Source organism: Seriola dumerili, unplaced genomic scaffold (assembly GCF_002260705.1).
Source record: "Seriola dumerili isolate Sdu_G_001 unplaced genomic scaffold, Sdu_1.0 BDQW01000068.1, whole genome shotgun sequence".
NCBI classification, from domain to species: Eukaryota; Metazoa; Chordata; class Actinopteri; order Carangiformes; family Carangidae; genus Seriola; species Seriola dumerili.
The window spans coordinates 9,875,289-9,892,478 of NW_019174323.1; the positions used below are offsets into that span (position 1 = coordinate 9,875,289).

Below are 17,190 nucleotides of genomic sequence, written 5' to 3' on the forward strand. Positions count from 1 at the left end.
GAAACATAATCAGCCTGATGACAAAATGTCAAATCACCCCACAGGGTCTCTAGACCTCCTTGTATGAGAGAAGGAGAGAGGGAGAGAGGGAGGGTGAATGAAGAAATGACGGCATGACTGGAAACAAGCTCTGTTTTCTCTTTTGAGCTTGTTAGAATATCAGTTCACCTTTTTTCCCCACAAGCCTTTCAGACACCAAGTGTTTCTCCTCATCTCCATGTTGCTTCTTCATCTTAGTGACTTCAAAAACAATATTTAATTGCAATCTAGTTGGATTATGATTGTTTCATGCATTCTGATTAGATGCTGTAGAAACTCTCTAATTGGAAACTATGCTATACTTGCACACCCTAACCCCAGGGTCTCATTTATACTAATGAACAAAATCAGCTTCATTCTAGTCACATATTCAGTTACATTCCAGTCATATATATATATATATATATATATTATTTATTTGTGTGTGTGTATAGACACATTAGTCTCACTATGTGTTATGTGCAAGCATAGGCTTTTGGGAATCATCCATGCATACTTTATTTATTTATCTCCAGGTTTATTCATAAAGTTGTCAGGCAAGCTTAAACTGAACTCTTATATATAAAATTTATAATTATTTTTTCCATTTACACGTCTCAATACTTCAAATAGGTTCAGGCTTCTATTTCACAATAAAACCTTATAATAATCGTGTTATTTCTTATGTAGCATCTTGGAACATGTTTCCTTCTTTTGCACAGCCTAAAAAATCTGAAGAAATCAGCTACAGATATTATTGTTTTACCTGGTTGTAACTGTAGCCTTCTGATCACAAAAATAAGCATGTAATTAAAAAAAAAAAAAAAAAGCTGTGTTGAGTTCAGTTTCCTTTCTGATGATTTCCTCATGTGCTACACATTGTGGGACATGATCACTATCACAGAGGGACACATTCGGCTGTCTGTTATTGAAAACACACAATAATAATAATAATGTAGGGGCTTGGAAAGAACAGTGGGACTTGTCTGAGATCAGTAAACTCAGGAAATTAATTAAAAATATGTGGTAGCTTCATCTGTCATGTTTTCCTCATGACTTTCTTCTTAAAGTGACAGTGCCCTGTTTGGTTGTCGTAAAGTTTACACCCTTTCTACAAATCTCATATCTGTAAACTTGAGAGCATCTTTTTGTACATTTTAATTTTGTCCTTCGCTACCTGCAGAACTTCTTTTATTAACAGAGGGATTTAAGCCCTTTTACTGTCCAAAATACACACGATGAAAGCAAAACATCTTCCTCGAAAAATCACATTCAGGAAAAAAAAAAGGGTTTCCCTGCTTCTGCACCACTGAGGTAAATTGTTGTTTGAAGCACAGGAAGGTCCCAGCCCTCAAATGTTTTAATCCCACTTTCCTTATTATGGTTTTTTTTTGTTTGTTTGTTTTTTTTTTCCCCCTTGTCACTTTCCATTTCGCTTCAATCACATACGAGAAGCTTTATCTTCTAAGTGTTATCACATTCCTCAGAGGCATTATCACATTCTTCAAAGATCCTGGCCAATGGATCTACCAGGTGTGGCAGGCAAACTGAGAGCCTGCTCAAGTTTAAAAGATCAAACAAATGGGCCCATGAAATCAGAGCTAGTCATGTGTCTCTGGTGAAATGCACTTATTGGACCAGACTGCCCATTTTAGAACGTGGCATGTCCCAAAAGACAAGAGCTCATTGGTCATATTACAGTTTGTGTTTCAGATCCAAGACAGATCCAAGACTCTGTTCCTGCACATCAGGAACAGAGTCATGTTCCTTTCTAATACAGGGAGGAGAGGATAATTAGATTATTTATAGTTTCCTTCTTTAATTTGAGTTTCTCTATTTAAAATTATAATAATTATTAATCTTTTATTTTGTCTCACTAACAATGCATACAAAGCAAAACTAGCTCAACATATGATGGATATCCTAAACATAGATACCATCCACTCCTTGATATCAAAAACCCAGCAGACAGACAAAACATCGGCCATTTTCAAGTTCCACGTGTTGCTCTGACAAGCTCTTAAAAATTACAGAATGTCTCTGAATGTCGCACATAATAATCCTTACATTCTCATCCATCACCAGGATAATGAAGTGGAAGCTCTCGATCAGTCATATTTTCCTATCCCAGTAGCGCTCGGGCCTTGCTGAATTTCCCTTGACTAACGATTTTACTGTTGGGTTATTAATTGAAGTAATCGGCCAAAATATTCAGTCTGCTGAGAAATGAATGTGCTACCTCTTCTTCATCATCGTCATCATCATCAACATCATCTCCCCTGTTTTGTCTTTTTTTTTTCTTTTTTTTTTAAGTTACAGAGGAAACTTTGAATATTTAGGTCAACTATTATTTTAATATATCAAGAAAATACAGTAAAAAATAAAAAAGATAATATGTGTGCACTTTTTTTTTTTTTTTGCTGACTGTTACTAGTTAAAGTCGCCGTGCTTGATGTTATTTCCTCTCTTTCATTCCAGTTGCTTTCTGTCGCTGCTCCTGGTGGCTGCAGTGGTGTGGAAGATCAAACAGACCTGCTGGGCCTCGCGACGGAGAGAAGTAAGTCCCTGAAATATGTTGTATTTACACATAAGATTCAGAACATCTGACATGTTGCAAGATTTCATTTGCTTCAAACGACATCTTTAAAGAAAGTTTCTCTCTTTCCTCAACATGATGGTTCTTTCTAAAACACCTGAACCGTCGTGTGATCTTCCTCTAAACTTGTCATTTCGTGTTGTGCTGGTGATTGGTTGGTTTGTAGATGCGACTCATAAATTGGGCCCTGAAATATTCTGACATTGCCAGAATATTGCCGCAGGCTGTCTTTGGTCGCCAAGGCTCTAAATCATCAGACGGTGGACACATCTCAGAGCTCTAGGAGCTCTGTCTTTACCACATTTCTCTTCGTGCTCGCCACGCTTGTCAACTTACATCTCAGACCCACACTGCACAGTGTAAACAGAGCCTCAAAGCAAATGGCATTTGAATATTTGAATCCTCATCTCATCCTCATCATGGGCACAACAAGCTCAACCCTTTTCTTAATAACCGCAGGAGGAGAACCAAAACTTGATAAATGAGTCTAAAATAGATCAAATGTAGCGTTGCACAAAAAAAGGACCGAGGTATCCTCGATGTTTCAGTATTTGAGTTTAACTTTAGGTTGTTGGCAAACATCAGCTAATGAATACCAGGTATGCCAACTGATTACACAGATGCATCAATTAAGTTGTTGATGTCACTATGCTGGCTTCCTAAAATAGAAGCTAGGACATAAATACACATCAGCCAATGTTCTCAGCACTATGTAAACAACCTGAGTTTCTTAGAAGCTTTTAGACCACTCTTCAGAAAAGAGGTTTGTATCTGCGCCTCTTAAGAAGTATGACGTCTCAAGGTCTGATCACTTATTTCATCGGAAAGACACTGAAAATGGCTAAAAGTAATGATGGTAATTCAGATAAATTGTGGATTTAAGTTAAGTGGACAGGTGGAAAAAGGTTTGATGGAAGCAAGTAGAGGTACTGTGAATGGCTTAAGGAAAAGGGGATGGAATGAAACATTAATATTCAGCATTGGTATGAAAGATGAGGTTGAGAAAAGATGGGGATGAAAAGGGGTGAAAGATGAGATGATTGGCAGTAGAAATTAAAGAAGAGGGTGAGAGAGATGCTGCGCAGGAAATTGAGGAGGGGAGGAAAATGTATGCAAATTCAGCTCACTGCCCTTAACCCAAACTGTTCAGGGCGGTGACTGGTTTCATGTGAGACCCGCCATCATTTCCATCTCTTCAGAGTGAATCCTATATCCCTGTAGATGCTGTGTGATACTCAATAGCAGGAAGTTTCATCTGGGGCACATCCAGCCTTATGACCTGCAGTTTACTATTAAAGCCCCCAGAATTGATTTCCCCCTTTGGGAATGACATTGATAATCATAGGATCTGAATTTTATATCCTCTAATTGATATATGAAAATAAACAAGAGTGATAGCAACCGTGACTTCGAATCATGCCTATCCAAAGAATTAAAGTCAATAAAAATTAATGCAGACAGATGGGCTCACGTCATTAAAATTCTGCTCACTTTCCCCGTCTGCTCTTGTCGTTCCTGTCATCTGTTTGTCGCTGCCCTTCAGCCGCCAGATGAAAAATAAATAAATAGTTAAATGAAAACCTCCATTTCTTAATTTCAGGTGATTGAAAAGTTTTGTCATCGCATCAGGTGTTTTTTTAAGTCTGTGAAAAGGCATGAAAGTTCTGCTTGCAGATCAATTCCCACATACAGTGTATGAGTCATTTATTCGCTCAGTTAATATACGCACCGATCAGCCACAAAAGCAGTGACCTGTTTTATTGTTGTGGCTGATCGGTGTGTTCGTCTGCTGTATATTTTTATTGCTGTGTGTGTTCTTTCCAGTGTAAAGTTGAGTGAAAGTGCAGGCTGTGTTTTTTTGTTTTGTTTTGTTTTGTTTTGTTTTTTAACCACATATAATAACATGATATTATCAGTTTTTTGGAAACTAAGTGAATTTTTTATTCCACACTGCGTTCATATTTCTGAATTTGAATCAAACTCAAACCCCAAATCCACTGGGATTTTATTTTGTAACCACCTTTAGCGGTTTGTATGGTTTTATTTTAATTATTATTCATCAGTAATTAATGATCAAAACTTGCATGTATACTGATATCTGGGAAGCCAAATATATGAAATATGATCAAATGTTTCTCCCATACGCGGTGGAACCCTGTTGATAGAAATAATTTTTGCACACCCTGCTCATCATTTATTTTAATATTGTCAATTTTTTTGTGGACATTAAGCTTCCCGGTGCATGGTCTTTTATTAACCCTACCCATTCAAAAAAAAAAAAAATCCTGAGGTAAAATCATACCTTTAGGGGTCCCGTTGTGGCATTTTCAGGTGCCCTACTTTTGAAGAAACATTGTAAAGAGAAGCTGTGTGTTGGTAACCTTTTCCTGAAAGCTGTAACTGCCTGGAGGGTGCAAGTAGTCTTTCAGTGGTATTATTTGTAGAGATTATTACTGAGGTAGTTAAGGTCCGTTTTATATCCTGTCAGAGTAAAAGGGTTTTATGTATACTAGTGGGAATCCAGTGCACCACTTAGGGAAGCAGTGTAGTGATGTCTGAGAATATTTTTCTAGCTTTAAGGTCGAACAACTGTGAACTAAGTCAGCACTCAGAGCTTATTATGCTGACCCAGACCTGTTTGCTCCTATTACCACTATATGTAATGATAAAACAATTACGCATTCAGGGTAAGTCCTACAGGTTTATAATTTCATTTCTTATTACACATAGCTAACAATATAGCAACATAGCGACTTGCATCCTGTTTGACTTTTGTTTAATAAGCTCATTCAATTATCAAAGTCATAGATACTGAATATTAATAATATTAGTCTTAATTTTAAAGTAGGTAATCATCTTTGGATACATAATGCTGCTGTAAAAATAGCACTTAATCAGACTTAGCTCTAGCCTTATGCCATTTTACCTGCTTAGATTAATCGAGCACAATAGTTTTATGTTGTATAAAGAATTCTGTCACAAAGTAACTAATGTGGAGTTACAATCACATGAGTTTCATTGGAGTTTGTGATGGCTCTATTGTGTTGGGACAGTATCAAGTCTTGTATGATGTTAGTTAAACTGATTCGGTTCTTGTCTCATTGGTGAACTGATTGGCTCTTCACTGAACTCCATGTCCATTTAATTTGAAAGAGCTTGTCAATAGCCCTGCACTTATGAGACTTGTCCAAATAAGCGAGGGAAGGATTTGGGCCGGGGTCCATCTAATGCTCACAAGCCCCCATCTGACATAAGGACACGGACTGAATGAGTCTTAATGAGGCTTACAATAATGACTCACTGATCCAGCCAAGTGGCATATGGATGTCTCATACTGATTGAACTTTTGAATATTTTTTTATTGGCTTTTTTAGTGTGAAATCTGTGGCAGCACTTCTGGATGGTCTATGATTTAAAAAGCAGAGTTTTTATTATAAGCTGGTCTTTCTTCATGATGTCGGGTTTTTTTTACCAGAAACAAGATGTATTTTTGAGAAGTAGCTGTGAATTGAAACGAACAATTATCACCAACAGTTTCTCAAAAACCACAAAGTGAAGAATTCCTTTTAAGTCCTGGTATTGACTTAATCTTACAAAGCTGATCTTTTACCACACTAATCCACTAATTGGAAAAGTGCTTTCTTTTTTGTCAGGAGTTGAAAGGACGTGGTTCCAAAGGTGCAGCTGTTGTATGTGAATCATTTTAGTTGAGGATAGGTGACGAGACTTGGATTCTGAGTGGGGGACAAAGCAGGGAAAAGACGACGGCTGTAAATGCCACGGAGGACAATGAGTGCTGACCTCTTTGAAGCTACCTGTGGGGGGAACAGGAGGGAGGGGGCGCTGACATTTCACACGACTGCAGCATGGAGATGTTCTACACACAAACATGTGGATGTGTCTAATTCTCTCTCCCTTTATCTCTCTCGCACACTCGAACAAACACACCCGGAGACACACCTCGTACACACTCGCAAAGTGTACACTGACCATTGTGTAGGGCAGTAATGTTTTACTGGCACTCTTTAAGCACTTAAAGCTGTTATTGAGCAGCGGTTACCATAAAAGGCACCATTATTTTTTTCAGCATGTTTAAGTGTGCCATTTATGAAGTCCACCAGTAACTAATTAGCATCTGTTTATTAAAAGCTATCATCAACTTGGTAGAGGTTGTCCTGGCCATGATGCTGCTAATAGCTGTGACCAGTTTGTAAGTGATGACTTAAACTTGGCTGCTGTGTCAGCTGAGGACGAGATGGTGATGGATGTAAATGCGAAGAGCAAAGGCTCCTAGTAGCATCAGTCAGTCGATTGGTCCACCACTTTGGTCCAGACTGAAAATATCTCAACAACTATTGGATGGATTGCCATGACATTTTGTATAGACAAATCATGGTTCCCAGAGGATGAGTCCTACTGACTTCAGTGATCCTCTGAATTTCCCTCCTTACCACTAACAGATCAGAAGTCACTGGCAAAATATTGCAACATAATTAGCTACTTAATTTATTGCCATTCAATTTTGTATAATTTATTAATGACGTTCATGGTTCTCAGATGATGTATCCTAATAAGTAACACACTAAACTTAGATGGTTAACATGGTTAACACTTGACCTGCTTAACATAAATATGCATTTTTATTTTGATCATGGTAGGATATTGCTGCTAGCATTTAGCTCAAAGCACCACTGTGTTCTGAATACAGACTCACAGAGCTGCTAGCATGCATGCATGCATGCATGGCCAGCCGATAACAGCACTGCATTAAAACAGAGCAGGGGCCTGCGTTGCTGGGGGGTATGTTGCTTGATGGCATGAAATATGATCAAGGAAGTGCAGTCTGAGTAATAGATCAATGAGTTTGAAAGCTTATCAAGACAATATGAGACTGCATAGCTTCTGCATAGATTGGATTTTTACAACTCTGGGAAATGATCACAGTAGCTGTCATTTTAACTTTTGTTGTGACAGTCTTGAGTTAAACAGCAGAAATACACTGTTCACGTTACAGTCTATTTCTGCTTTTCTTTAGTGGGATTGTGTGTTTTCAGGTATCTGATTGAGCAGTGCAGCAGATGCTTGCCGGATCACATCACATTGCATTGCTGTCTTGCAGAAGTTGCACACAAGCTTTTTTTTTTTTTTTCTGGAAGACCTGTTTGTTTTTTTTTGCCCTCTGTATTTGTTTCTCTCCTGCATTTCCAGATTGAACTCCTTCAAATGAATTTTTTTTCGGTCTGAGCACAGCCTTAACTCTTGTTCACTGTCAAAGATGCTATTTGTATATGCCGGCAGCATGAGCCTTTGCGGGAAAACTGGGCTATCAACCACTGTAAACACACCCATTCTGATTAAGACAGCTGTTGTTTGCACTGACAGAACTTGAAGGGAGCACATTACTAGCCACATAATTCTCACATGTCCTCTGCAGACTGGGCGCAGGCTCACACTCTGCTCTTCCCTCGAAGAGCTCAATCAGCAGTCATCGATTGCTATAATAAGATTATCTTACTCTAAAGCCCCTGGTCACCTTGATTGTCCCGCTCTCAGTTTAAAGTTTTAGTGGACTCTAATAATTTCCTCTAAAGCTACAGACGAGGGAGCGTAACTGTGATTAGGGGTTCAAATCAGGTTATAGCTTACCCTTGGAAGCTGTCCCGCTAATGAGTAAAGGAGAATTGTAGAAATACGACAAGGTGATATTTAATGAATATTTTATGTTGGAATATAACCTTATTACTTTCTACAATCAAAATAATAGCTATTGTTCAAATTCTGTAATGAGATCTGGGTACTTCAGCCTACACACAAGCACTCAGCCACACCGACATCATATCACAGTGGTACTGTATGTATGCAGTGGCAGTCTGCCAGACTGGTTATCTTCATTTAGTGATCTTCAGTCCATTAATCACAGTGTGATTGTGAAAGGATGCATCAACAAGCAGAATGTAAAATTAAATTGTTAAAAAAAAAAAGAGAGAGAGAAACTGCTACTAAAAACATTTTTCACTTTTGCCTGTTTGAATCCGCAATTCAGTATTTTATTGTTCATTTTATTTTGTTTTTCTTTATTTATTTAGAATCTGCAGGACGGAGCCTTTAGGTACAGCCAGTGATCTTTGAAAAGGACAAAGTGACCTGCTTAGGTGTAGAGTATGCTCAGAGGCGGGATGACACCTACCCTTTTCATAGAATCTGATGAAGGGAACAAAATGCTGTATTCACAAGACGGATAATTCATGCACTCACTTGCCAAATTAATCAAGTTGCAAAGCAATGCGCTGCATGCCCACCCTTATCGTAACCGTGAATGGCTCCAGCTTGTATTCTTGACAAAATCAGTCTGTCATTGCACAAACGTTAATTGGTTTTACAGAGTTCACTCTTGCCTTTTGTCATTAACTTGGTATTCATTTCTAGAATCTCTCTGGTATTGTGCCGGCCCTTTGATGATTGTGTTCCCGGCACATTTTAGATGCCGGACACAGAGCAAAGCACGAGCATTGCCCGGCTTTGTTTCTGCTCTCTTCCTATGCTTTTGTTGCTTTAAATGAATTCTGCAACATGATAAATAACATTACTGCTATCTGACATTTAGGATGTATGGTGTTGGATTTGAAGCTGTGGTGTTGGAAACCGTAATAAGCCGTGAGCTGTTTTCTTGTTTTGCAACAACCCCGCCGGGCCTTCCATTCTGCTTTTATCTTTTCGAAAAGGGCAAAACTTCTCATTTTGACCTGTGGTGGCCCAGCAGCTCAAATCTATAGGTTCTGTGCTGGTTTGATGTTTAATAGAAGAGATGTACAACAATCTGACATGGTCCCTCAGATTTAAAGTTTAAAAATCTGAGCTACGAAAAGAAAAATCAATCCGTTGATCAATCTCAATTTTGTGTGGCCGTTGTTTGTTTGTTTTTTTCCTCCCCTAGGGAATGTTTTCAGAGTGATTCAACAAAGCGGTGCTTACACAGAACTGATGTGAACTTTCCTCTCATTCACTCTCCATCAGTGCGTCTGTACAACAGTGAAGGCTTGTCAGTAAAGTAACGGTTGAGCGTTGGAAATGCTTCAGAGTGGGCTGCATCGACACAAATAACACATTATTTATAATTCAGAGAGCCTAGAAAATGCACTGACGTGATTTTTGTAATGTGTTATATTTTTAACCTTTTTTTGTTTTTGTTGCTTTTATCTGATTCTGACACATTAGAGAGGGGGAAGACTGGGCATTTGACATATTGACTATTTTATACAGTCCAGGCAGACACAGTATGCTATGCATATGTCCCAACCAGAAACAGAATCAATAAGGAATTGTCCAAAGTAAATGTAATTTAAAATCAATAAAATAAATATCACTCCTCTTTAGTAATTGACTTAATTTGGACACCTCAGATGTTTTCAAACAGTTTTGAAAGCATCAGTATAAAAAGTTTATTACACATTGACAGTGTTTGAGAACATGATGTTTTGTGTTTTTGTTTTGTGAGCCTATGAGTGTGTGTGTGTGTGTGTGTGTGTGTGTGTGTATGTGTGTGTGTGTGTGTGTGTGTGTGTGTGTATGTGTGTGTGTGTGTGTGTGTGTGTGTGTGTATGTGTGTGTGTGTGTGTGTGTGTGTGTGTGTATGTGTGTGTGTGTGTGTGTGTGTGTGTGTGTATGTGTGTGTGTGTGTGTGTGTGTGTGTGTGTGGTCTGTCTTAAATTGAATCTCTACGAAAAGTCTCAGATGATTAAGGCTCTGGTTGCCTGTTCCAGTCTCAGTAATGAGTCACTGTCGGCTCCCAAATATCTAATGAAGGTTTTTTGACACATTAATTGAATACCACCATTTCCATTACTTTTAATATTTTCCTGTGTACACACTCAACAGTGTACAGTGCTCTGACGTACTATTCTAAACCTGTCACATAGATGAGGTCCTTTATACCCCAAGATGTTGATTAAAAGCATTTTTATACTGATTTTCTTTCTTCTCACTTGTTCGTTTGTACAATGCTATCAACCTCTCCAGACCTCATCTGAATTCTGCCAATTAATAGCCAGACTAATGAATACTAATTATATTCAGCGGGAGTTGGGGTGGAGGTCTGGACGCAAGCATCTCAAGGTTCATTGCTACACGAAGGACAAATTCCTATTCAGGAAGAGACCACCAGAAAATTCAGTGATGTCATACAGTTGACCCAAACAGGCACAGAGTTTTATTAAATGGATAATGTGAGATAATTGGAAGTCAAGTGTAACAGTCAAGTGGACTTAAAAAAAAATGAGATTTTCTACTTCTTTTGCAGGGTGAGCTAAAGAGTTATATTATTAGGCAGCAAAACGTTTCTTAGATTTTATTTTTAACCTTATTCCACCAAGTGAACTTTACTATTCTACTATTGTAGCATTTAACCTCTGGAACCTCCTTAGTTACCGTTGCCAGGAGGAGTAAATGAGGAAAATTTTTTAACATTATTTCATTAAGATATTTAATTCATAAGTCTGTCTCCCTGTTTTGCTTACATTCTTGGATAGATGATGTGTGATTATGTTTCTCTACTCATTCTTGCTGTGGCCCCATGCACAGTGCTTCAGCATGTGGGGGAATCCGTAGATTGACATGCCTGCCGTGTCTAGTCATGGATATTAAGTTAGGGTAGTGCAGTTGCTGTTTGGAGGATGGATTTCATAAATGGTCTTTTTATTTAAAGTATTATTATTTCATATATTTCTGTTTACCATATCTGTTTACAATTGTTCTAAAAACTCTTACTTTTGTATGAAACTCTTTGTATGTTTGTGCACATGTGGAGTAATATTTATTGAATTTCAGAGAGGTGCAGAGGAAGGGCAGGTTATGAGGCCGATCATCACGGCCGCATGATGTGCTTAGCGATCTAAAGTACAATTAGATCTTAATGCAGCACACTTAAGCTCATCACAAATCCAATACCAATCAGTGATGTCCTTGGCGCTAAAATGGAGGCCTGTTTAAGATATTGATCAGACACTGCGTTGCTGATGAAAGTGTGGCGCAAGTTGTTTTACAATATTGATTAGTGGAGAACAAGGGAAGCTATTTTCTGCAGAAATGGTGTCACTCTGAACCTAACCACAGCAATTCTGCACGCAGTCTTTGAGGGGCTGCAAATGAGTGTTTGTAGTGGTTTCATATTACTGTAGTTTGCATCATATTAAAAACATTTTTGGAATCTTTTGGTACCACATGTAAATGAATGGGATGGGCATGGTATTTTATATTGCAAAAATATATATTAAAGATGTTTGGATTACATTCAAATCTATTTCATTATAATCTAAAAGTCTCAAAGTGAAATCTCAACTGAAAATCCTCAAATAATGCTGGGTTGCTGTGAGTAATGTGGGGCACAGAACACTTCCTCAGGGCATGGATGTTTATGGATAGTCTTTCACTGTTTCCTCTTTGATATCTGCTATTGATTTTGAGCTTTATACTGTAATAGCCCTGGGGGTGTGGATCACTGTGCATGAACACTGTTTTTTATATTATTCGTTCTTCCTCATTCTTAAACCCCTTGAAGGAAATAATAGAATCTTTCATGGCATCTTATAACACACAAGATCCCACTACAGTTCTAGTATTATGTAACAAATTCTACAAAGATTATAGCCATATACTGTACATCATCCTTTATAATCATTAGAATACTGATTACTGAGGGATCAATGGCTATGTAATTGTTTTTAATCCACATAATAGTGGGATCTTGATTTTTAATAATAATAATACATTCCCAGAACTCGTACTACACTGTAACCTCAGTCGATTTAGTTAGATTAAAACTATTTTTCCAAAGAGTGGAGAGAATCTACATATTTCTAGCCAGCATGAGTCTATTTTAAAGAGTTGGATTCCATGTAATAACCGACTGTGAGTCAATGTTGCGTTGTATTTGTATGCTTTGAATGAGAGTGACTTCCTTCAAGTTCTTCATTATTAAGTGCTGAAATCCACAATGTGTTTTCCCTCTTTTCAGCAGTATCAGAAATCCAATGTGTTTTGAGGGTTTTTACATGTATGATGTATTATTGCAGTAGAGCAGATTTCCCAAATTCCTTTCTATTTTTATCTTTTATTTGATTCGATTATATCCGACGTGTTGCTCATCTGTCGTTTGTGTTTGATTTTACAGCAACTGATGAGAGAGCGTCAGCAGATGGCCAGTCGTCCATTTGCCTCAGTTGCTGTTGCACTGGATGCCAGGGGAGAGGAAACAGAACTGTTGCAGCCTGTGGTTGATGTGAGTCCTGCTTGCTTGCTTATGTACACACACACACACACACACACACACACACACACACACACACACAGATTATTTATTATCAAATTCATGTCAATAGCAGCTGTAACTTCTTGCAAGAGTCTTCAATGCTGATGGCCTGGCACAAGAACTTGAATATATACATTCTTGTCATTTTGATTACTGTCATGTCATGTTCCCAAATTCTACCATTGAAGCACCAAAATGTTTGACCATACGATGCCCATTATATCAACTTTGCAGTGGCATCTCTTACTAGCTCCTGACGCACAGAATATCAGATAGTTTTGTAGTGCTACATAATTAGACCGTATTGTACTGTATTCAACCACTTCATGCCCTCTACTCACAATATGTCAGCCTTTTATCCACTCCCCACATCCATCAGGACTGAAGACTTGAGACATTTTTCAATTGCTGTTGAGAAAAATATCTTTTATGTGAAATGATGTCATTATGCCAAGATTTTTTTAAAGATTTATATGGATTTTTCAAAGGTTTTTTTTTTTCATTCTTGTAGCGAAGGAAAGATGGTCACTACTTTGAAAAGCATCACTGAAATCAAGAGGAATTGCTCTGCTACTAAACCAATCACATCAGGGTGTTTTCTACATGTGTATTTTAATACATGTTTTCATTTTGCTTAATTTATCTTCTTGGGTCATTTAGTGGGAATATGCTGAATGGTGTTTTTGCACTCAAAATTTAATTAATTTGTTATTTATACGTAGGATGCTTAAAGACTTTTGCACCTATGAGTTATTTTGTTCTGTCCAGGTGCTCCTACTCTTCTTTATTTCTAAGAAGTGAAAGCCTCCCACGTAAATAGAAAAGTAGAGAAGAAGGCTGGCAATAATTACAGTCTGGGGGCTCAGTGCCACATGGGATAAAAGCTTAGTTTAAACCAATATGGAGAGCTACATCCTCAAATTGACATCGGACTACCAACAGTGTTTTCTCAGCCGGGGCCATATCTGGTTCACCTGCTGCTGAGAGACATAAAATCACTGTAGCAACCAGCAAAGAGGCACTACATTAGCTATTAGTGTAGCTCTGAGTGGTACTCACCATGCATTATGGTATTGTGAAGGGCAATGTAAAGAGCAATGTAAAGAGAGGAAAAACAATGTTTCTTAGCTGTCTGAGTGCACTTTATTGGTGTACTTCTAAAGCACTGAGGTGTAGTCTGAACCTGAATGGTGCTGGAAACCACTGATTTGCCTTGATTTAAGGAAACTGTTAATTACATACTTGTCAGTGGGACACGTCTTATTTAATCATTTATTCCAGTCCTACCTTTCCCGCAGAAAAAACAAAGAAGGTGTTCTTGTTATAAAGTGTATTAAGAAAGTGAAGTGACTTTGCATCCACTAGAGATTATTGCTTTGAAAAATGTCCCAAGCTGTTTTGGAAATGATAACTGGAAGAAAAAAAAAAAAACATCATCAGCCTCCTGTTTTTCGACCCTTTCAAGATGCAGAGTGAACCTGTGGATGCTTGACTTTCAGTTTCACTTAGATGTCCATGCAGGCTTTTAAAGAAGTTACTATATAAGTATAGTTGAGTTTATAGTGAAAGCACCTGAGAACTTTGGAAAAGATTTACATACCATACCCAAAATTATTTTCACACAAATTAGTATGCAGAATGCTTTACAGTAGCTCCTACTGGAGCAAAACATAAACTACAGTGTAAATGCAGCATACAATGGTACAAGCAACTGCCTAATACATCGCCTAAATGTATTTCAACAACATTTATTAGTCACAGTAAATGTATCATGCATCTAACCCTAACCCTGATCAATCAACTCAACTAAATGTTGCTTGGTTAATCATTTACATACCAAATTTTCCAAGTAGTATTATAAATCATTTTATTCTCCTTCAAGCTTCCGGCTGTTAAAACAATTTCCATTAAGGGGGGATGTCTATAGCTGATATATTTGTATATATTTTTAGATATGGAAGGACATTATCATATTCTGCCAGTGTATTTTGGACTCATTCCTTGAGGAAAAAGCAAAATCTACATGGTTTTCGAATGTGCAAATGCATATGTAGGACCAAATACAGCTCCATCACATGCCCTGCTACCAGCTGAAGGTGAACCATATCATATGAGCGTAATTCTCTTTTATAGAGGTTAATTGGTCAGCATCTGGCACCACTTAGCTGTTGGAAGTATTTGTTGGTGTCAAAGAGGACATTGATGCCACGCAGGCATCACTGGTTTCCTATTTGTTTCACCAGCTCTGTTTTTACTCTGAAGTCAGTCCCACTCATTCACTGATTTAATGCATGCAGTACAGGTCAGTTTGGAAATCTGATACTTGCTTCAAGAGTTTGATGCAGCCTGTACAGGAAACCAGACGCAGAAGGGCTGCAGTGGCAGAATTACCCCTCATGCCCTCTTTGACACATGAAAACATCTAAGACCTAATTCTCTGACTGTACTGTCAGCACTGATCTCACTGCATTAGTTAGTACCAGCTTGCTGTCACTAAATCTTTGCAGAAACTCCAGCTGGTCTGAGAGAAAATTATAACTGCCTTTGTGCCCATTTCCTACATTTTTTGGTTGGTTTAAGCCCCCAAGAGATGGACATTGCTTTTAGTGACCAAGATGTCAGCAGCTGTTGGACAGAGAGCCAATCGGGCCCCAACGCTGTGAGCCTAGGCCTCGATGTCACAGATGTCTCTATTCACTGTGGCCGGCATTCAACATATGGAACCACTAACAGACAGCGAGTATGATGGATGACACCTGTCAGCAGGGGGAAAGGAAAGGAGATGTATGTGTGTGTGTGTGTGTGTGTGTGTGTGTGTGTGTCTGTGTCTCTCTGTGTGTGTGTCTGTGTCTGTGTGTGTGTATCCATGTTTATGCGCTTGGATGGTTATGAATGACCATAATACAGTCCTCACGCTTGATTAATGCATAGTAGAAATGCAGGCTGAATAAACCTTCTTTGGAAGATATGAAAATGGACACGCTGGTTCTAAAAAGCCTTGACGTTATGATTGAAATGAAATGGAATGAGTTATTAATGTTTTTACTTTCCTCCGCATTGTCGGAATAGCTCTGTGATGCCAGACTAATAAAAGCATTTCACAGAGAAAATGAGAGGGAGCAAGAAGAAAGGAGGTGGTTTATCTTTGCTATTATTACTGCCATTCACACAAACAAATACGTGTTATTTATGCTATTAATGCAAAAATCATAGCAGTGGTGTGACAGTGCTTACGTAGTTCCCAAAAACTGCCCAACAAACAATGTAATGTGACGTAATGGCATGCTCTAAGGTCATGTCATTTGGACATGTAATTGAAAGTGCCACAATTTATATTGATACTAATACTAGAGTTATTATGAACTTTATGTATAATATGTAAATTAACAAATATTTCCAGATTTGCAGTAAGGCAGTGTAAACAGAACCGAACAGTCACACTTGAGCTGATGGTAATATGGACAATATAATTGAAGGAGCTATTTGCAAGTATTGCAAGGAACAGCTGTTAAATGACCTGTCTTGCCGAGAGCTTTAGCAACCGTTGCTACACTGACTCGGTATCAGAAAGTGATGAGATAGGCATGCCATTCATGACGACTTTGCGATGATTAATATAAAGACTGAATCAGTATTTCCACATTATGCTATACAGCAGTCCAACAGTTTCTGTTACAACGTCTTACAAACCACAGTTTTGACTCAGTGTCACTAATTTGTTTGGAACAGCATGTTTAACCCAGTGATCCATGTAAGTATGGCGTACAGTGGAATCTACTTTAGTCAAAGTTCAGCTTGGGTTAAATTAGCTCCCTTGCACGAATGTAGCTCGTATAAGCTATTCATTAGGAGAATCACTTGAATGGTCATGAAATGGCTGGCAATTTAATTGCCCTCGTATGTTGGCTGTAGATCTTGTATGCGCCTCTAGATCATGAGTGTACCTGGGCAGTTGCATGAGAATGTGTTCTGATGTGGCATAAGTAAATGCCTGTGGCACAGAAACATGTCTTTCATGTACAGTGCGAGTCTTGCGTTTGAAACCGAATTTTAGCCTCCCTACATTTGCTTTAACATGGTGCTGATGAAGGTTTTGAGTCATTCAGAGAATTTGATATTGTATCTAGTAGATGTAGATTAGAGGTAACTAGACTTGATGTACAGTCTTGAAGATACTTGAAGCCCCCCAGTTGATCCAGGGTTGCATGTAAATTGTTTTTTTTAAGTACACACTATATTTTAATGAGACACAGAGAAAGGATGGGTGAAATCA

The 17,190-nt window shown here is 38.2% G+C and overlaps 1 protein-coding gene across 1 annotated transcript in view; it reads left to right on the top strand.

Moving 5' to 3' along the window:
- Positions 1–17,190, top strand: part of atrnl1 (attractin like 1) — a 58,626-nt gene that overhangs the window by 39,187 nt on the left and 2,249 nt on the right. The window contains exons 26-27 of the mRNA XM_022743040.1: positions 2,497–2,575; positions 12,780–12,887. Of these exons, the coding sequence (XP_022598761.1) occupies positions 2,497–2,575; positions 12,780–12,887 (187 nt within the window). The remainder of the gene's footprint in view (positions 1–2,496; positions 2,576–12,779; positions 12,888–17,190) is intronic.